Below are 21714 nucleotides of genomic sequence, written 5' to 3' on the forward strand. Positions count from 1 at the left end.
TCTACCTCAAAGTTACAACCCCAGCCCTTTTTAATTTTAATTTTAAAATAGGGTCTCACTCAGTTGCAGAAGGCCTCACCATGCTGCTGAGGCTGGTCTCAAACCTGTGATCCTCCTGTCATAGCCTCACAAATGCTGCAATTACAGGCATGTACACCATGCCTGTCAAGATAGATGGTTTTATTTATTTATTTGTGGTAGTGGGGATGGAACCCAGGGACATTCTACCTCTGAGCTACACCCTCGGTCCTGTATTTTAGTCTGTATTTTTTGAAACAGGGCCTCACTGACTTTTGAAGGGACTCACTAAGTAGCTGAGGCTGTCTGCAAACCGTGATCCTCCTGTATCAGCCTCTCAAATGCTGGGATTATAAGTGTGCACCACCATGCCCAGTCTAAGATAGATGATTTTAAAATATGAATGAGGCAAAAATATTTAAGAAATGAGAAAGGGAGGTAACTGATATTGCCAAGGTAAATATTAATCTTTGCATCTATAAACATTATAAACATTAAACTTAAAAAGCTAAATTTTCACTGGGCGTGGTGGCGCACGCTTGTAATCCCCGTGCTTGGGAGGCGGAGACAGGAGGATAGCGCTGGTTCGGAGCCAGCCTCGCTAGCTTAAGAGACCCTGTTTCCACATAGAATAGTTAAAAAAAAAATAGGTCTGGGAGTGTAGCCTGGAGGTAGAAGGGCTTCCAGGAACCCCAGTACCACCAAAAAAAAAAAAAAAAAAAAAAAGCTAAATTTTCTGGCAAAAGTAAAAGGACAAATGAAATGAAAGGCTAGATAACCCCATTTAGAGAAGGAAAACCATAAGAATCAACTAATCATGAAAACTATTTTGGAATAATTGTAACAAGACCTGTAAGAGGACTTATAAATAAGCAGGGAAAGTGAAAAACCCCAGAAAATAAAGAAAAAGCCATCAGTTTTACATAAGCTAGCTGCATATTTTCCAGGGAGTCTTGATAAAACATATCTCTAAACCCTCAAGTAATAGAAACTGTCAATAGACTAGAGTATAGGAAATGACAGCAACCAGGCTTCATTTTCTTATTTGGAAAAAAAAGGTCACACGTGATCCCTGACAGGTTAGCTCAGAGTTCCAAATTTCTTCTTTACCACTAGCAAAATAAAACAAAACAAGCACTATTTAGTCAGTGCTGGGTGTGGTGGCACATGCTTGTAATACCAGCATTTGGAAGGCTGAGACAGGAGGATCGCAGTTTGCAGACAACCTCAGATACTTAGGCCCTTTGCAACTCAGTGAGACCCTATTTCAAAATAATAAAAATAGGACTGGGGGTGTAGCTCAGAGGTAGAATGCACCTGGGTTCCATTCTCAGTACTGAAAAAAGAAAAAAAAGAAAAAAAAAAAAGGCAGTACATGAAAAAAGATAGGAAGGGTTTTGGAATCAGGCAAAGTAATCATGAGGGGGAAAAATGCATTTCTTCAAGCCTCAGGCTAATCTAACAAATAATGAGTTCAATGCTCTTCATTAAAGTTCCCAAAATTCATTGTTAGAAAGATCTCCATCAAGCTGAGTGTGGCAGCGCATGTTTGTCGTACCACTAACTCCAAGGATCATAGATTGGAGGCCAGCTTCAGCAGTTTAGTGAGGCCGTCTGCAACTTAGTGGGACCCTGTTTCTGAATAAAAGAAAAAGTATGCCTGGGGATGTAGCTCGAAAGTAGAATGCCTCTGCTTTCCATCCCTAGTACCACAAACAAACAAACACAAAAGAAAGAAAGAAAGAAAGAAAGAAAGAGAAGAAAAAAAGCTCTCCATCAAATATCAATTGCAGAAGAAGTAAACTCCAATTCTGCATATCCAGTTCCCAAGTATTTCTAAATATACTGTGAGACCAGTGTGGCTGATCTGAATACACTCTTAAAGGGAAGAAAGAAGCAATAGGAAGGCACTCACGTGGTAAGGTTTGTGATATGTGGATAGTTCATTACAAGGCCTCTCAAAAACTCTGATAAGTCTTTGTAAGAATGGTATCGATAAAGAGCCAGATTCGAGGAGGAGCTTAGCATCAGGCCTTGCAGACCATTCTCAGCAGAAAGGTCTTTAATTAAAGCCTCAAACTCCTTGGTGGTCGGGTCGCTGGCGTCGCCAGCGCCGGTGCCGTCCCCTTTTCCTTTCCTTGATTCATTGTTGGCATCTGTTGAGGATCGAACCAGTGTGAAGTTGACCTGAATAGCACCTTCACTCCTGACGTCCACGTTCTTGGTAACTGGGTTATACCTAAAATAAAGCAGACGGGTCAGAGCCATCCTTCTCCAGCTGGAGGACCCAAGCACTGGGAAAGAGAGGATACAAGAATTCTCAGAATAAATGTGGGATATCTTCCTAAGGACAAGTGTTTAACCTTGAAGTAATTCATGATTTTAAAGCATTCATAAGAACAGACATAGGTAAATGGAAAACATGAACAAATGTGTGTGTGTGTGTGTGTGTGTGTGTGTGTGTGTGTTTGTATGTGGCACTGGAGATGAAACCCAGGGGCATTCTAACTCTGAGCTATGCCCCTAGCCCTATTTTATTCTTTTATTTTGAAACAGGGTCTAAGTTGCAGAGGGCCTCATTAAGTTGCTGAGGCTGGCCTCGACCTGCAATCCTCCTGTCTCAGCTTCCCGAGTTTCTGGGATTACAGTTGTGTACTACCATGCCTGGCTTCACTATGACTGCTGCAGCTAGACAGGAGGCAATGTGATTAGAGTGGAGGAAGGTACAGGTACATGATTTCACAGATTTCTTACAATTGACAGTTCACGTACTAATTTTACCATGAGAGAAAAATGAAAATAGCTCCAAACTCCCAGCACTGAATGGGTTGCTCAGCAGACTCTAAGAGATTTTCAGAAATAATTTTTCAGAATGGAACCATATTTATCTTACCCCAAGCCCCTGACTTTAAAGCACTTATCACTCACCCTCGAGCAGATGCTGTGATTTTATAAGTTCCTGGAACTAAGAGACGCCAATAATCTCCAGTTTTGTAAGTAGTCACTGGGTGATTAACTTCAGCAACACTAATGGTGGCGTTTAGTATACCTCTGCCATCTGTGGCATCAAGGACAAATCCCTTAACACCCTGATGAACCTGTATAAAGGACAAGAACACCAGATTTTAATGCTAAAGGTCATCGTCTAATTACCTTAGGAACCCATATCCAAAATGACAGATTGCTAATAATGTAATACTTTTGTTTCCAAAGGCTAATATTTCATAGGCTGTTTTTTCTTTATCATGGAAATATAAGTAATACTGTTTAAGCTTGGAACATTATTTCATAACATAGACTATTCTATAAGAACACAGGTCTGGTCTCTTCAAAAAGCAAATGTCATTTTAAGAAAAATGGAAGCTGGGTGTGGTGGCACACATTTGTAATATCAGTACTTGCAAGGCTGGGATAGGAGGATCACAGGTTGGCGTCCAGCCTCAGCAACTTAGTGAGACCCTGTCTTAAAATATAAAAATAAAATAGGGCTGGGGGTATAGCTCAGAGGCAGAATGTCCCTGGGTTCAAGCCTAAATAAATAAATAAATAAATATGAAGGACTGGAATAAAGAGGGTAAAAAAGAAATAACAACCAAAAACAATGTGTAAATCTTGATTAGACCTAGTACTAAAATATAGCTATAAAATTCATTTTGGAGACAAGTGTGGAAATTTGAATATAGAGTAGGTATTAACTAATATTAGAGAATTCTTATTAATTTTCATGGATGAGACAATCGCATTGAAGATGACATGTAGGAGAGTATCCTTAAAGAGATCGAGCTGGGCATAGTGGCACATGCCTGTAATTTTACTAACTTGGGAGACTGAGACATGAGAAACTCAGGTTTGAGATTAACCTAAGCAACCTAGCAAGAAAGCCCGTTTCAGCCGGGCGTGGTGGCGCACACTTGTAATCCCCGCGCTTGGGAGGCGGAGACAGGAGGATCGCGCTGGTTCGAAGCTAGCTCCGCTGGCTTAAGAGACCCTGTTTCCAAAAACAAAAAAGTATAAAATAGGTCTGGGAGTGTAGCCTGGAGGTAGAAGAGCTTCCAGGAACCCCAGTACCACCACCACCAACAAAAACAAAACAAAACAAAACAAAACAAAGAAAAAGAAATCCTGTTTCAAAAACAAAAAATAAAAAGGGCTGAGGGTATAGCTTATAGGTAGAATGTCCTTGAGTTCAATGCCCAGTACTAAATAAATACATACATACATATATAATTACATACATACATGGAAACAAATTTTTTGTGTGTGTGACATCAAGAATGGAACTCAGGAACATTCTACCTCTGAGCTACACCCCTAGCCCTATTTTTTATTCTTTATTTTGAAAAGGGTCTCACTGAGTTGCAAAGAGCCTCACTAGTTGCTGAGGCTGTCCGTGAATTGCGATCTTCCTGTCTCAGCCTCCCAAATGCTGGAATTACAAGTGTGTACCACCATGCATGGCTAAGATGCTAAAATATTGAGGGGTAAAATAATCCCAACAATTTCAATTTATTCTGAAATAGTCCAGCCAAAAACTGTGCATTCCATGTGTGTGTGTTATATATATAAATATATATATATATATATATATATATATATAAATCAAACACAACAAAATTAAAAATTGTTAAACCTAGAAGTAGGAATAGGAGTGTTTATTATACTAGTCTTATAACTTTTTCATATTTTTAAAGTTTTTCAGAGCTGGGCGTGGTGGCGCACGCTTGTAATCCCTGCGCTTGGGAGGCAGAGACAGGAGGATCTCGCAGGTTCGAAGCCAGGTGCGTGTGCTGGCTTAAGAGACCCTGTTTCCAAATAAAAATACAAAATAGGTGTCTGGGAGTGTAGCCCGGAGGTAGAAGGGCTTCCAGGAACCCCAGTACCACAACAAAACAAAACAAAACATAAAGTTTTTCAGAATAAAATGTTTTTTTGTTTTTTCTGGTTTTTTTTTTTTTTTTTTTTTTTGGTGGTACTGGGTTCCTGGAAGCCCTTCTACCTCCGGGCTACACTCTCAGACCTATTTTTACATTTTTATTTGGAAACAGGGTCTCCTAAGCCAGCACGCATGGCTGGCTTCGAACCTGCGTGATCCTCCTGTCTCTGCCTCCCAAGCGTGGGGATTACAAGCGTGCGCCACCACGCCTGGCTTAAAATGTTTTTAAATATTAGTATTTACCCCAGTCTTTATGCCATACCACTTTGGAAAATGATAAAAGCAGAAACTTACTATACAATGTAATAATTATTGTAATTAACCATTTGCATATTTCTTATAGTCTGCACCTAGAAGCCACCATGCATATCCAAACAAGAGAAAATTAATTGCTTATTAATAAATAACTGGCAATAAGAAAAAGAATAAAAATATTTCTGTTATAACTCATGCTTCTATACTTGACAAATGCTTAGCTGTGTATCTAAGTTATACTGGTCTTTATAAAGTCAGGGTAAAAAGCAACCACTAGCCATAAAGTGAAAAATGTCATTACCTTTTTTGTTTTCTTCAACTCTTTCCCATATATACAAATAAATTTATTTTCATCCAAGAATTTTACAGATAAGTACACTAAAAAATTGGAAAACTCAAATTGGATAAATGTATTAAATCTTGAAATGTGAAAGGGTATACTCTAAAATTACCACATGGAAACCATTTGTTCACACAAAAAGCTTCTTGCTCTTGGGAGAAATCATACTTCACTCATGAATCGAAATCATACTTCACTCATGAATCATACCTCACCTGCTTCATAAACTGGATTAGAGATCTTCGATTCTGTTCCCAATACCTTGGCAAATCTTTCTCAAATGGATATTTCACACAACCTAGCTCAATGGTTACTTCAAAGCAATTTGTTTGTAAATAGTTCCAGTCCTGCATACCACCTAAAGGACAAAAAATTGAAACAAGTCACTATGAAGAAGTTCTTAAATAGTTCATATCTTAAAAGTAGAAAGTTAGCTGAGCATGGTGGCGCACACTTGTAATCCCTGCGCTTGGGAGGCGGAGACAGGAGGATCGCGCAGGTTCAAAGCCAGCCGTGCTGGCTTAAGAGACCCTGTTTCCAAATAAAAATATACAATAGGTCTTGGAGTGTAGCCCGGAGGTAGAAGGGTTTCCAGGAACTCCAGTACCACAGGAAAAAAAAAAAAGTAGAAAGTTGCCAGGTGTGATGGCACACAGTTTATAATCCCAGCATTTAGGAAGCTGAGACAGGAGGATTGTCGTTCGTGGACAGCCTCAGCTACTTAGTGAGACCCTGTTTCAAAATGAAAAATAAAATAGGACTGGAGGTGTAGCTCAGAGGTAGCATGGCCCTGAGTTCAAAGCCCAGAACCAGAAAAGAAAAAAGTAAAAAATATATTTAGAAGGCAAAGATCTAAGCCAGGCATGGTGGTGCATGCTTGTAATTACAGCATTTGGAAGGCTGAGACAGGAGGATTGCAGTTCTCGGACAGCCTCAGTTACTTATGCCCTTTGCAACTTAGTGAGACCTGTTTTGAAATAAAGAATAAAAAATAGGGCTAGGGGTGTAAAAATAGGGCTAGAAACTGATTCCTTTTTCTGTGGTACTAGGAATTGAACCAGGGGACACTCTACCTCCAAGCTACATACCCAGCCCTATTTCTTTCTTATTTTATTTATTTATTTATTTATTTATTTATTTATTTATTTATTTATGTGTGGTACTGGGGTTCCTGGAAGCCCTTCTACCTCCGGGCTACACTCCCAGACCTATTTTTACATTTTTATTTGGAAACAGGGTCTTCTAAGCCAGCGCGCGCAGCTGGCTTCAAACCTGCGCGATCTTCCTGTCTCTGCCTCCCAAGCGCGGGGATTACAAGCATGCGCCACCACGCCCGGCCCTATTTATTTATTTATTTATTTTCTTTCTTTCTTTCTTTCTTTCTTTCTTTCTTTCTTTCTTTCTTTCTTTCTTTCTTCTCTCTCTCTCTCTCTCTTTTTTTTTTGAAATAGGGTCTCTCTAGGTTGATCAGTCTCACTACTTGTTGAGGCCGTCCGTGAACCGGCGATCCTCCTGTCTCAGCCTTCCATGCACTGAGATTACAGGGGTGCACCACCATGCCCATCTTAGAAACATATTCCTTTAAAACTTTCCTTGTAGCTGGGTGTAGTGGTGCCCTTGTAATCCCAGCATTTGGGAAGCTGAGACAGGAGGAGCAGGTGGAGGAGTGGGAGGGGCTTCACCTCTGGGGCGAAGCTCAGAGGTAGAACACCCTGGGTTCAATCCCCAAAACTCCCCCCCCCCCCACACACACACACTAAATTCATCTTGGATCAGCACGGGGAGAAAAACAATTATGTGTTCATGGCAGGGCTTTTTTTATTTTTATTTTTTGCCATACTCGTGATTCAAGGACAGTCTCAGCTACTTAGTGAGGTTCTCTACAACTCAATGAGACTGTTTCAAAATAAAAAATAAAAATAGGGCTGGGGGAGTGCAGCTTGCATGTAGAATGCCCCTGGACTCCATCCCCAGAACAACAACAACAACAACAACAACAACAACAACAACAACAACAACAGTAGAAAGTTCAAGAGTAGCTACATACAGTTTGCCAGAAGTCAAAGAAAGGCTTTGATCAGCAAAGGGCATATGGCATCTAGAGGACATTTGGTTTCTGCAAGACCTTGTTATTTTTTTATTCTTTATTTTTTTGTGGTACTGGGGATGAAACCCAAGGTCATTCTACCTCTGAGCTACACCCCCAGCCCTAGTTTTTATTCTTTATTTTAAAAGAGAGTCTCACTGAGTTGCAAAGGGCCTCACTAAGTAGCTGAGGTGGTCTGCAAACTGCAATCCTCCTGTCTCAGCCTCCCAAATGCTGGGATTATAAGTGTGCGCCACCATGCCCGGCAAGACCTTATATTTTGTAGAGAAAAAATGAAATTTGGGATAGATCTTTGCAGTTTAACTGTATTGTGTTTTGTTATTTTAAACAAGTCATGTTTCATCTTCTGTGTTGAGCTTCAAAACCAACCTCAGCAACTCAGAGAGATCCTGTTTCTAAATAAAAAATAAAATAGAGCTGGGGTGAAGCTCAAAGGTAGAACACCCTGGGTTCAATCCCCAACACTTCCCCCCCACTAAATTCATCTTGGATCAGCATAGGGAAAAAAACAATTATGTGTTCATAGGAGGGCTTTTTTTGTTTTTATTTTTTGCGGTACTGGGGATGGAACCCAGGGGCATTCTACCTCTGAGTTGTACCCCAGCCCTATATTTTTATTCTTTATTTTGAAACCAGGTCTCACTGAGTTGCAAATGGCCTTACTAAATAGCTGAGGCTATCTGCAAACCTAAATCCTCTAGTCTCTGCCTCCCCAATGCTGGGATTATGGGAGGGCTTTTTGATGACTGGGATTCAGGGAAAACTTATCTGTACCTTTTATGCTAAAGAATGCAAGTATAGCTTACACTCTTCCTACTGGCAAATATAAGGCCTTTACAACAGCCAGAAATTAAATTCAACTTTTTCATTAAATTACTATTTACTGTATTACTTAATGCATTACTTTTACTCCAAACTCAAAAGAAGACCAAATGCAAAATAGTTGGAAAGGCTATTTTTTTTTTTTTCCTGCACTAGGGATGGAACTCAGGGACATTCTACTTCCGAACTACACTCCCAGCCCTATTTTTTATTATTTATTTTGAAACAGGCTCTCACTGAATTGCGAAGCGCCTTACTAAGTAGTAGCTGAGGCTGGCCAATGAACTTGATCCTTCTGTCTCAGCCTCCCAAATGCTGAGATTACAAGCGTGGGCCACCATGCCCGGCTCTGGAAAGGCTATTTGAATGTCTTAAACTACTTACACAATATTTTTTAAAGAATGGTTCTTTCTCAAAATTAAAAAAAGATCAGCAACAAGCATCACCATCTAGGAAGCAGAAAGTCCATCAGATTTAAGGCCTTGATAATCTTTACCTGGGACATTATACCAATTAGCTCCATTTGTTATTCCATGAGGAAAATATTCATTAGGGTACATATTCTTGCAAGGTCTACCTTGAAACATCTGGGAATTTTCCTTAAAAAAGAAAAGAAAGAATCTACTTTTATTTGTTTGAATCTATATAAAAGTAATAGAAGAATATAAGAAAATAATAAATGTGGTTATCAATAGGGTATATGAGAACATGGGGCCATCAGAAGCAGTGAGACCTTTCAATATATATATCGTTTGCTATGCCATTTGCATTCTGACTATGTTGAATTCATTTTTCTTTTAACAATTTTTTTATTGAACATAAATAGTATACATTTAAACTATACTTGGTGCCCTCTCCCCCCCCGCCCCCGTTTTCCCTTCCCCCCTCCCACCAATGGTTGTCCAGGTTAACCATGTCTTATTCATTTTTTTTTTTTTTTTGGTGGTACTGGGGTTCCTGGAAGCCCTTCTACCTCCGGTATACACTCCCACAGGCTACACTCCCAGACCTATTTTTTAACATTTTTATGTGGAAACAGAGTCTCTTAAACCAGCAAGGCTGGCTCTGAACCAGCGTGATCCTCCTATCTCCACCTCCCAAGTGCGGGGATTACAAGCGTGCACCACCACGCCCGGCATCTTATTCATTTTTAAAAATCAAAATTACATGAGTTTTGACAGGAAATATAGAAGACCATTTATTACTTCCAATTACAAGTAATATAAAATTCAACCCAACCACTCTCTTAAAAAATTATTTTCATATTCATATATTCATTTCATACTTTTCTTTTTTCTTTTTGTACCTGGGATTGAACCTATGCGTAATCTGTCTCTGAACTACACACTAGTCCTTTTATTGTTATTTTTTGTTGTGGTTGTTTGTTTGAAACGGGGTCTTGCTAAGTTCCTGAGAGTCTTGCTAAGTTGCTGCCCTTGAACCTGCGATCCTCCAGTCTCAGCCTCCTGTCTCAGCCTCCCAAGTAATGGATTATAGGCGTGCACCACCACAACCAGCTCATTTCATACTTTCAAGGAGCTTAAAGTCCACAAAGATAACACACATACAATGTGGAGTTAAGCAGCTTTCCCTGATTTCCGGGAGGATTAAGATGGGCCCATGTGCTTTGGCCACACAATGTACATTAATTATCCTCTAACAACTGGCTATGCCTTTCACTTCCCTTAAGACAATACTACTTTTTTTGTCTTGGCATCCTCACCATCCACTCAACATCTGGCATACAGCACATGTATAACTCCTTACTCAGTGACACATAAGGAAAAATGCCATGCAGACACACACAAAAATGCTTCAAAAAATGCCCAAAATGAGCCGGTCGTGGTGGCACATGCTTGTAGTCCCAGCATTTGGTAGGCTGAGATTGGAGGATCGAGGTTCTTGGACAGCCTACTTAGTGAGGCCCTCCGCAACTCAGTGAGACCATGTTTCAAAATAAAGAATAAAAAATAGGGCAGGGGGTGTAGCTTGGAGGTCAAATGCCTCTGGGTTCCATCCCCAGACCCACAATTAAAAAAAAAAAAAAAAAAAAAAGCCCCAAACTTCATTTCCCTCTTTTGGAAACATGGGAGGAGGGAGTATGGAAAAAGAAAAATAAAGATTTCCCATTTCCCTACCACCTTGAGAATTAAGCATCTGACTTGAAATATATACATAATTCCTTCCAGAAACTTAACATACCAATTAAAGGTTTATAATCCTGTAGTGCTCTTATAATTAGAAAACATTATTTTAAATCACTGTTATAAATGTTAACATACTCTTTTGCTTTCTGGTTTTCCACGAAAGGCTTGAACCATAATCTTATATGCCTCTGTCTCTATCTCTATTTCCATCAATATCTATCTATCCATCTAGCTATATTATATAGATGTACTACTGTACTATTATACTAATATGTGTGTTATAAACATAAGTAAAAATTTCAAAGTTAAAGGATACATTTAAAACTGTAAATAGGACTTTTAACACGTATCTTCCCTTTTTTTGTGGTGCTAAGAACGGCACTCAAGGCCTCATACATGCTAGGTAAGTGCTCTACTACTGAGCTCTATCTCTAGCACCCTTTTTCCTGCATCTTAATAGATCATCTAGTATAAATCCCACTTGACATCACTGACTTCATTCTCAGAGGAATAAGGAGCCAGTGAAGATTCTAAAAGGAGACATGTAATATACTTATGGCATTGAGAGTTTATTCTACTATTCAACAGACAAATATCACCTTTTCAAGAAATGGTATTGAGACAACTGAATATCCACATTCAGAAGAAGGAATCTAAGGCAGGCGTGGTGGCGCACGCTTGTAATCCCTGCGCTTGGAGGCGGAGACAGGAGGATCGCACAGGTTCAGATGCCAGCCGTGCTGGTTTAAGAGACCCTGTTTCCAAATAAAAATATAAAACAGGTCTGGGAGTGTAGCCCGGAGGTAGAAGGGCTTCCATGAACCCCAGTACCACCAAAAAACAAAACAAAAAAAACAGAAGAAGGAATCTAGACCTCTTCCTCACACTATACCCCAAAACTAGCTCAAGATGGATCATAAACCTAAATGTATGAGATAAAAATATAAAACTCTCAAAAAAATGCAAAGGAATAAATCTGTGACCTTTGTTTTCTAATTGTTATATTAAAACCCAAAATGACAAAAAATATCAATACATTGAACATCATCAGCTTTCCTTTATTTTCCCTGTTTGTTTTCCTCTCCTCATTCATTTGTTTTCATTAAAATTTTTTTTTTTTTTGCATAACTGGGGGTTGAGCCCAGGGACATTCTACCTCCGCACTATACCCGCAGCCCTGTTTTATTTTGGAACACGGTCTTTCTAGGAGGACGGAGCCTAAATACTTGTGAGGTGGGCCTCGAATCCGTTACCTTCATGTCTCAGCCTCCCGTACACTAGATTATAAGCACACGCCACCAAGCCTGGCAAACGGTTTTCATTTTCTGACTGAGTAAAGGTGTTGTTTCATATTCTCAATGTATGTTTTAGGTATATTATAATCTGTTTGGGGTGTCAATTTATACTTTTCTTCTGATTCTTGATTACTTTTTGGTGGTGAGAGGGTTTCCTTGTTTATATTTCATTTCCTAATTTTCTTTTCTTTTTTCTTTTTCTTTTGTTTCTTTTCTTTTTCTTTTTTTTCTTTTTTTTTGGTGGTACTGGGGTTCCTGGAAGCCCTTCTACCTCCGGGCTACACTCCCAGACCTATTTTTACATTTTTATTTGGAAACGGGGTCTCCTAAGCCAGTGCACGTGGCTGGCTTCGAAGCTGCACGATCCTCCTGTCTCTGCCTCCCAAGCGCGGGGATTACAAGCGTATGGCACCACACCCAGCTTCATTTCCTAATTTTCTGCAATAGTTCTCCATGAACTTTATTTTCTTCTTGTTTATTTTTATTACATGAGGCTATTTTACATGATTCCTAGGGTAACACTGCCCTTTTTTTTCGCAGTCTAGTAAAGTCCAGGTACTTCAGTGTGGTTGTTTTGTCTGGGTGGTAAGGGGGAAGTTACAAGGCTGTAGATGTAATAGTGCTTTCTGTCTTGTAAAACCCTACATTTACCCTTCCTCCCCTTTTTGTGATACTGAGGATGGAACCCAGGGGCCTTCTACCTCTGGAAGACACTCCTTAGCCTCCCAAGTACTGGGATTACAAGCGTGCACCACCATGTCCGGCTAATCCCCATTTTTTTCTTCTTTTCCTCATAACCACTTAATTGCCAAAGAGAAACTTTTCATTTCTTTTTTTTTCCCCCTCCTTTAGAAGATATGAGTTTGGACAATTTCTCCTTAAACCTATTTAAATTGTGTTTATCCCTTTAAATCATACCAGATCCTTTACATTGCATGAGTTTTGCAATCTCTTCCCAGTATTCTAGAGCTCTTACCTGCCCAATTCCTTTTTTAACATTTTTAGCTCTAAGGTGTATGGAATGTCATTCCAAATCACTTTCAGGCTAGCTCTTCACAGGTTTTCTCAGATGGCTTTTCCTCTCCACAAAGCCTTAAGGTAAGGTGAAGGTAGGATGGGTGCACGACAGATCATGTTATTTTTTTATTTTTTTTTATTTCACTCACAACTATTTTGTAGTTCAAGGATCTTTTGCAATAATAGGTAGAATCTAGGTAGTTGTAAAGTCATTTTATATGATTTGGGGAGAAATTCTGGGAGGTTGATTACTACAAAGATAACACTGTCTTGCTGGGCATGGTGGCGCACGCTTGTAATTTCAGTATTCAGGAGGCTGAGACCGGAGGATCGCGGTTTGCGGATAGCCTCAGCTACTTAGTGAGGCCCTCTGCAACTCAGCGAGACCCTGTTTCAAAATAAAGAATAAAATAGGGCAGGGAGTGTAGCTCAGAGGTCGAATGCCCCTGAGTTCCATCCCTAGACCTGCAAAAAAACAACAACAACAAAAACAAAAACACCATCTTTGGCTACTCAGAACTCTCCCCAAACTATTTACTTGTGAGAAACTTGGAAGCAAAGGATGAAAATTTTGGAAGGATAGCTTGGGGGGGGGTATTAAGATTAATGGAAGTCCTTATTTTTAGGTAAGATGGTTATTGGCCAAGAAAATGGGAGGCTGTGAGTAAAGACTGAGGATTCAGATGATCAGCTTTTCTGTTAACAACAGAAGATATAGACACAAGATTCTAGAGAAATCAGGCTATAGTGGGATTGAAAAATGGATGCGAATGTGAATTACAAATAAGTCATAATTGAGAAGACAGAATCTGAATGAACTCACATCAGATTACTCACAGTTCTTCAGTCCAATGCAAAGAAATCTACTGAGAATAGAAAAGGAGAATTGAGATGGTGGAGGATGAAGGTCAGGATCACCAGAGTAGGAAATGAGTCAGAAAGTCAAGCAACAAAACTAAACATTGCCAACTAGGACTGAAGGCTCAGCTGGGGTTAGAGGGCATACCCCAGGAGCGCAGCAAATTCCCATGGTGGTCTATTCTGAGAGGTACTTATGATGGAGAAGAGAATTGGTGGTGACTACTGAGGATTAGATAGTGGGAAGGCAGATATGTCAAAGAAATGTACAAGATCCTCAGGAGTATCACTGAAAAGATATGTCCATGGGGTCCAGCAAAATTATGAGAATAGGCACAGAATGTGATGGGAATATATACAAAAACATGATCACTTAATTTTGATTTTGATGGTGAAAACAGTACCCATTCTTCTCTTTCTAGTTCTCTTATGCATGTCCCTCCAAAAAATGATAAGCCCAGAGAAGATTGTAATTCTTTAAGGTGAAATAATTCCCAGCTGTACTCCTCCATGTGCAACTCTGAATAGCCTCAAAAGATCTCTTTGCAGAGGAGTAGGAAAGGTGGAATGATAAAAGGCTGTGATTAGCGAGCACAGAGTTGCAGTAATAATCTTTGTTATCTATAACCAAAAAGTTAGTCTGAATCAAGAGCCCAAAAACTTGAAACGAACATGCCTACTGCCCAAACCCTAACTTTGAACATATTTTTCTAAGAACCATTTTTCACAAACACAAATTTAATATTTCTTTTTTTTTTTTTTTTGGTGGTACTGGGGTTCCTGGAAGCCCTTCTACCTCCGGGCTACACTCCCAGACCTATTTTTTATGCTTTTTAAATTTGGAAACAGGGTCTCCTAAGCCAGCGCGCACGCCTGGCTTCGAACCTGCGCGATCCTCCTGTCTCTGCCTCCCAAGCGCGGGGATTACAAGCGTGCGCCACCACGCCCGGCCTCAAATTTAATATTTCTAATTGGAAAATGAATCCACATTCTTTATAGGAAGTTTAGGCACCAAGAAACTTCCGCCTGCTTCCCCTTGCTAGATATATTACTATAGAATTCAAAATGCCTTAATCAGTCATTGGGAATTTTCTTCTGCAAAGAGCCAGACAATAAAAATTTTAGACTATTTATTTATTTATTTATTTATTTATTTAGCAGTATTGGGGATGGAAGCCAGGGCCTTCAGCCCTATTTTTTATTCTTTATTTTGAAACAGGGTCTCACTAAGTTGCAAGGGGCCTTACTAGGTAGTACCTGAGACTGTCCACAAATTGTGACCCTCCTGTCTCAGCCTCCCAAATTCTGGGATTACAAGTGTGCACCACCACACCTGGCTAAATTCTAGGCTTTACATATCTCAAAATCTTGTTCAGCTACTCAATTCTGCCTTTTGTATCTATTAAGATGATTACAGGGTTTTTCTTACTATTAATACGGTAAATTACACTGACTTTTTTTTTTTTTGCAGTATTAGGTATTGAACTCAAAAACATTCTACTTCTGAGCTACACCGCAGCCCTATTGTTTTATTCTTTATTTTGAAACACGGTCTCACTAAGTCGCGGAGGGCCTCACTAAGTAGCTGAGGCTGCCCATGAACCTTTGATCTGTCTCAGCCTCCCAAGTACTGGGATTACAAGGGTGTACCATCATGCCTGGCTTACACCTACTTATTTCTAAATGTTGAAAGAAAATGTAGCTATAGACAGCCTGTAAAAGTATGGCTGTGGCTGTATGTCAACAAAATTTGATTTACAAAAACAAGTGATGAGCTAGATTTGGCCCAGGAGCTGTGGTTGGTCAATCTTCTTGCTTTAGCCTACTTTACTGGCTTGTAATGAAAACATCTGTCAAGTGAAATAAAGTAACATGCATATTCTCCAGGTACTGTGGTAAAAAGCAAAGATGTAAAGATATTACCTGAGCTTAAAGACTAATGGAAAAAGACATGTAATGTGTTCTAAAGTGAAATGGAAAACAGGAGAAAAAGCCCAAAGGCCAACTGAAAGGAGTCATGGAAGGTATACTGAGAAAGCACTTGACCTGAGACCTGCAGGACTTTAAGACATTTTTAATTAATTAGTTTTATAGCATCTGATATTCACATACAAGCCTACCTTGGAATAAGAAAGTGCTATTTGTTGAAACACAGCATCATCTGGTGATTTACTGTATGTGGCAATTCCTTGTTCATCATCATCAAAAGGATAGTTAACCACTAAAGAACCTGTAAGGGAAAGAGGAAAACGCATCAATTAATCTGTTTTGGGATGGAGTGTTAATGGGTTTTTGTTTTGTTTTTTGGTGCCAAAGGCTGAACCCAGGACATTCTACTTCTGAGCTACATCCCTAGTCCTATTTTTTAATTTTCTGTTTTGAGACAGGGTCTCACAAAGTTGCTGAGGCTCTTGCTAAGTTGCTGAGGCTGGTTTGAACCTGTAATTCTCCTGTCTCAGCCTCCCAAGTACTGGGATTACAGGTGTGCACCAGCATGCCCGGCAGAATGGAGCAGTAACGTTAAGCTAGTTTTTCACAATATTGTCAAAAAAAGGAAATGAATAAAATGTGCTAAAGCCAATTTTCCCAATAGAAATGAAAAATAAGCAAGCATGATGTCTTGGGTTCAATCTGCAGATCAAATATATACACAAGTAAAGCCATTAAAAAAGTTAAAACATTAGCACCATGAGCAATGGGGAAGAAATTTAGTGACAACATTTGCTACATAAATGTGATCATACAGTATATGATCTATTGTGATCAGCTTTGTCTCTTAGCATACTGTTTTTCTTTTCTTTTCTTTTCTTTTTTTTTTTTTTGGTTGTTGTTTTGCAGTACTGGAGATAGAACCCAGGGGACCTCTACCTCCAAGCTACACCTTCAGCCTTATTTATTTATTTATTTATTTATTTAGTGGTACTGGGGGTGGAACACCAGGGGCTTTCTACCTCTGGGCTATACTCCCAGACCTATTTTATACTTTATTTGGAAACAGGGTCTCACCAAGTTGCTGAGAGCCTCACTAAGCAGCTGAGGCTGGCTTCGAACCCGTGCAATCCTCCTGTCTCAGCCTCCCAAGCGCAGGGATTACAAGCGTGCGCCACCACGCCCGGCTAGCATACTGTTTTGCAAGTTCACCTATACTGCAGCATGTATCAGTATTCGATCCCTTTCCACATAATACCCCATATTTTACTAACACCCATGTATCAGTCAATGGTTGTTTGTACTTTTTGGTTATTATCAATAATGCTGAATTAATATTCCAGTACAGTGACCGTTTGTAGACAAGTTCACATGTGTGCATATTTTAAGTTTTCTTAGATATTAATACCTTCACTTTTACTCATATAACCCTAGGTAGACACTGATGATTTCTCATGTGGACTTTTCATTCTCTTCAGCTGGTCCATTCCTGCTGAATCATAAGCATAAGCCCATCCCCTCCTACGTAAGAATGAAGGCACTGTACTGAACTTAAGGGTATACACAGCAAGGGAATACTAAAATCTAAACTTACATAAAAGGTTATGAAACTTTAGGGAGGACTAAACATTCAAATCTGTTGGTTTTCGATTTTTATAAATGACAAACAGCATGCTACCAAATTCCTAGTGTGAGGAACAAATAGAAAACATGTGAAGAACTACTCGAGAAGAGGAAAAGGAGAGGATGAGCAGAGAAGGAAGAAAAAAAAAGAAGGAAACTGGGAAAAGGAAGGGAAAAGAGGGATAAGAAATGAAGGGGTGAGTAGAAGATAGAGGAGAAGCATAAAATTAGAAGAGGGGTACAGAAGGAGAAAAGGGGAATAGAAGACAGGAGAGAGAAAATGGAGCAGAATATTGGCATAAAGAGCAATGAGAAAAGATTTTTATTGTGATCTGCCGTAGAAGCAGTAATAGGATACTCATTTTAAGAAACCCTAAGACTACCAACAGATGAAATTGCACCGGATTTCCAAATGTTCTCAACGAGAACTAATTAGCGGGGACAGAGTCGCATACCTCCGTGCAGGTTTGCGGACAGCACGAATGGATAGGCCTTCATCCAACTCATTACAGCGATAGTTTCTGGTTGGGTAGGATCTGTGATCTGAAAAAACTGGTCTGGGAAATTTCGGTTCAGGTCAAAGTTGTTGCTGTTGTTTCTGCCAATTACACTTATCGAATCTCCTGTATCATAGAAGATTAAAATGTAAGGCACATTTTTTTTTCTGATATTTTATTTATTTATTTATTTTTTGTGGTACTGGGGTTCCTGGAAGCCCTTCTACCTCTGGGCTACACTCCCAGACCTATTTTTACATTTTCATTTTGGAAACAGGGTCTCCTAAGCCAGCGCGCATGGCTGGCTTCGAACCTGCGCGATCCTCCTGTCTCTGCCTCCCAAGCGCGGGGATTACAAGCGTGCACCACCACGTCCGGCATATTTTTTCTGATATTTTAATTAAACACATACTGCTTTAGTTATCTTAACTCAGAGGTAAGTGAAAACACATCAGGCTTCACTATTATCAATCCCATTGTGATTAAAATACATCCTTTTTTTTTTTTTTGGTGGTACTAGGGGTGGAACCCAGAGGCTTTCTACCTCTGGGCTATACTCCCAGACCTATTTTATATTTTATTTGGAAACAGGGTCTCACTAAGTTGCTGAGAGCCTCACTAAGTAGCTGAGGCTGGCTTCGAATCCGTGCTATCCTCCTGTCTCAGCCTCCCAAGCGCGGGGATTACAAGCGTGCGCCACCATGCCTGGCAAAATACATGCTTTTTATACTGTGTAATTTTAAAAAATCTATCATTTCTTGGCCAGGCGTGGTGGCGCACGCTTGTAATCCCCGCGCTTGGGAGACAGAGACAGGAGGATCACACAGGTTCGAAGCCAGCCATGCACGCTGGCTTAGGAGACCCTGTTTCCAAATAAAAAAATGTAAAAATAGGTCTGGGAGTGTAGCCCAGAGGTAGAAGGGCTTCACTATTGTTTCTGCCTGTGGTCATAATTTGAGAGGAAGAAATTCAATTACAGAAATTGTATTAAAAGCATTGCTAGCCAGGCACGGTGGTGTTCACTTATAATCCCAGCATTCGGGAGGTGGACACCAGTGGATCGTGGTTTGCCGACAGCCTCAACTACTTAGTGAGGCCCTTCGCAACCCAGTGAGATACTGTTTCAAAAAATAAAAGACTAAAAAATAGGGCTGGGAATGAAGTTTGGAAGTAGAATGCCCCTGGGTTCCATCTCCAGTACCGCAAAAAAAAAAAAAAAAAAGCGTTGCTCAACTGTCAGTAATCTACATGCAATGACATTACCCCATGTTGAGCAAGCATACTTAACTTGTATATAGCTCACTAGGACACTGTAAAGAAACAGATCAAATGAAAAGAAAACTGAGATATGCTTACAGTCAAGTGATCACAAAAAGGTGGTTAGCCAAGAACACAGTTGGATATTTATTTATTTATTTATTTATTTATTTATTTATTTTAGTACTGGGGACTAAACCCAGGGGCATTCTACCTCCAAGCTATACCCCCAGCACTATTTTACTTTTATTCTTGAAACAGGATCTTACTAGGTTGGTTAGAGTATCACTACTTACTGAGGCTGTCCTCAACTCTGTCATCTTCCTGTCTCAGCCTCACAAAAACTGGGATTACAGGCATGCACTATCACACTTGGCCAGTTGGATATTTGATTTGATGAAGGAAAAAGGCTCAATTTAAGTTTAATTGTGCATATTCCATTTTAATATGAAGAGCCCTGTTACTGTCAATATAATAAAAAAATTGCAAGTGAATGAGGATTCACTAGTGATGATTGGTTCCACCTTCCTGAAAGGGAGTTGGAGGGATGTGAGATGGATTTGTGAGGTAGACAAAAATTGAGGTCCCTAGGTAGAGACTCTGAATAACAGATAAGGACTGACCAGAGCCTGTGGGCTCAAAAGAGTTTCTGGGTAATAAGGGCCAGCGGATTCTCCCTCTGATCAGGCCAGTGTAGGTTATATAAATCATGTGGCTGCACATTCATATTGTGGTGCTTTTCCACTCACAGGTATCACTGCCTAGAAGTACTCTGGGGAGAGTAAATAAGCCCACCCCAAATAGATTTCTTGGGCATATTTCTAGTTGGTTATTTAGAAGAACTTTGGATATAGCTCTGAAAAGCTGTCCTTTTGTAAAAACAAATGTACATCTATTTACATTAGTGAATAGCAAATGCAGGCCAAGTTTTTTCTATCTGATATCCCTTTTCTGCCTAAGAGAGGTATTTCCATAGGAAGAAAAAGTCAGGGTTCTGACAGCTGACTCAGACAGAGAGGATCATGGGAGGCAGTTACCTGTAGGATTTTATCTGTGTAACAGAACAAGCCTTATTTTCTGTACATGTCCTCCCTTCAACCTTCCACAGCTGACAGCCATTTCCCTTCCCACTTACCCAAAGAAGCCCAAACCTCTATTCCTTTTTTTTAAGCTATATATAAGCTTCCACTGTCTAGCTGCCTTTAAGTTGCATAGTTTGTGTATGGCTTCTCTGTTTCTGCATGTTACTCAATTTGTCATTTTTTCCCAGTTAATCTGTCCATTGTCACTTTATTATAGGCTAAAATGATCAAACCTTCAGAAAAGAAACTTCCCTACAAAACCATGGGCTGGGAATGTATAGACTCTCACTATCCTGAGGTTCTGTAATAGGCAGCCAACATAAACCTGTTCTCCCAGCCCTCATGATACTGCCCCAGAGAGTCGGGCTTGCCTAGAGGAGGCAGAAGAATGGAAAGCCAACAACTTAGCAGGTTCTAAATATGTATGAGGAACAGAATCAAGTAAAAACAGCCCCTGGCATGATTTTTTTCACTTACAAAATAAAGGTCCTAATATGATAATTTAATAAGAATTATTATTAAATGAAACAATTTAGAGCTGGGCGTGTTGACACACGCTTATAATCCCAGTATTTAGGAGGCTGAGACAGGAGAATCTGGGTATCGGACAGTCTCAGCTACTTAGTGAGGCCCACCACAACTTAGTGAGACTCTGTTTCAAAATAAAGAATAAAAAATAGAGCTGGGGGTTTATTGGAGATAGAATGCTCTGAATTCAATCCCCAGCACTACACACACAAAATATAAACAATTTATAAATATACTATCTTTGATAAATAAGATCTACTATCAAAATTTTAAAAAGCTAATATAAGCTTGACTTCATAATCAATGATCTGGCCTATCTTACAGGAATACAAGAGTTAAAACCAATTAAAAATTATAAGCATAAAAAAGGAAGAAATTCCAGGCAACATGTTCAAATTTCCTTACCCCACAGTAATCATGCCATATGATAACAAAAATTAAGCACTAAAAATCAGCTCTTCTTTACCTTCCTGAGACTTTTCATACCCATCGGGATTCATGGATGGCATAAGATGAATTCTAGTGCTTTGAACCAAATCTGTTACTTCAGGATCTGTTCCAAAGTTCTTACAAAGATATTCAATGAGATTCAAAAGCAGTTCCCGTCCAACTACTTCATTTCCGTGCATATTTCCAATGTACTTAAATTCTGGTTCACCTGAAAACAAAGCAATTACATGGAAGACTTTTTTTTTCCTTTTCAATTATCACAGACTCTCTGATTTTCCCCAGTATGATAAAAATCCTGAGCCCAAATTTATGAAAACATGTATTTTGACAAAAGCAAGAAAAACCTTCACATCATATAAAGCAGTTTTTTTTACTAACATATGTCTGAGTTGACATAAAGCATACATACACATAAATCCTCTTCCCCCACATATACATGTGTTACATAATATAAAAATAAAAATGTGTTACATAATATAAAAATAAAAATATTAGCAGAAGGAATCGGATCTATGCACATATTAAATATTATGCCTAATATATTTCCCAACAACTT

General features: G+C 39.5%; 1 protein-coding gene across 1 annotated transcript in view; it reads right to left on the bottom strand.

Moving 5' to 3' along the window:
• The window catches only part of CPD (carboxypeptidase D), a gene marked incomplete at both ends in the record, with an annotated part of 77310 nt that overhangs the window by 16379 nt on the left and 39217 nt on the right, over positions 1-21714 (bottom strand). The window contains 7 exons of the mRNA XM_080712488.1: positions 1934-2257; positions 2947-3116; positions 5762-5904; positions 8972-9074; positions 15913-16022; positions 17800-17967; positions 21175-21366. Of these exons, the coding sequence (XP_080568614.1) occupies positions 1934-2257; positions 2947-3116; positions 5762-5904; positions 8972-9074; positions 15913-16022; positions 17800-17967; positions 21175-21366 (1210 nt within the window). The remainder of the gene's footprint in view (positions 1-1933; positions 2258-2946; positions 3117-5761; positions 5905-8971; positions 9075-15912; positions 16023-17799; positions 17968-21174; positions 21367-21714) is intronic.

This window comes from Muscardinus avellanarius (assembly GCF_963383645.1).
Source record: "Muscardinus avellanarius genome assembly, chromosome: 16".
Lineage (NCBI taxonomy): Eukaryota > Metazoa > Chordata > Mammalia > Rodentia > Gliridae > Muscardinus > Muscardinus avellanarius.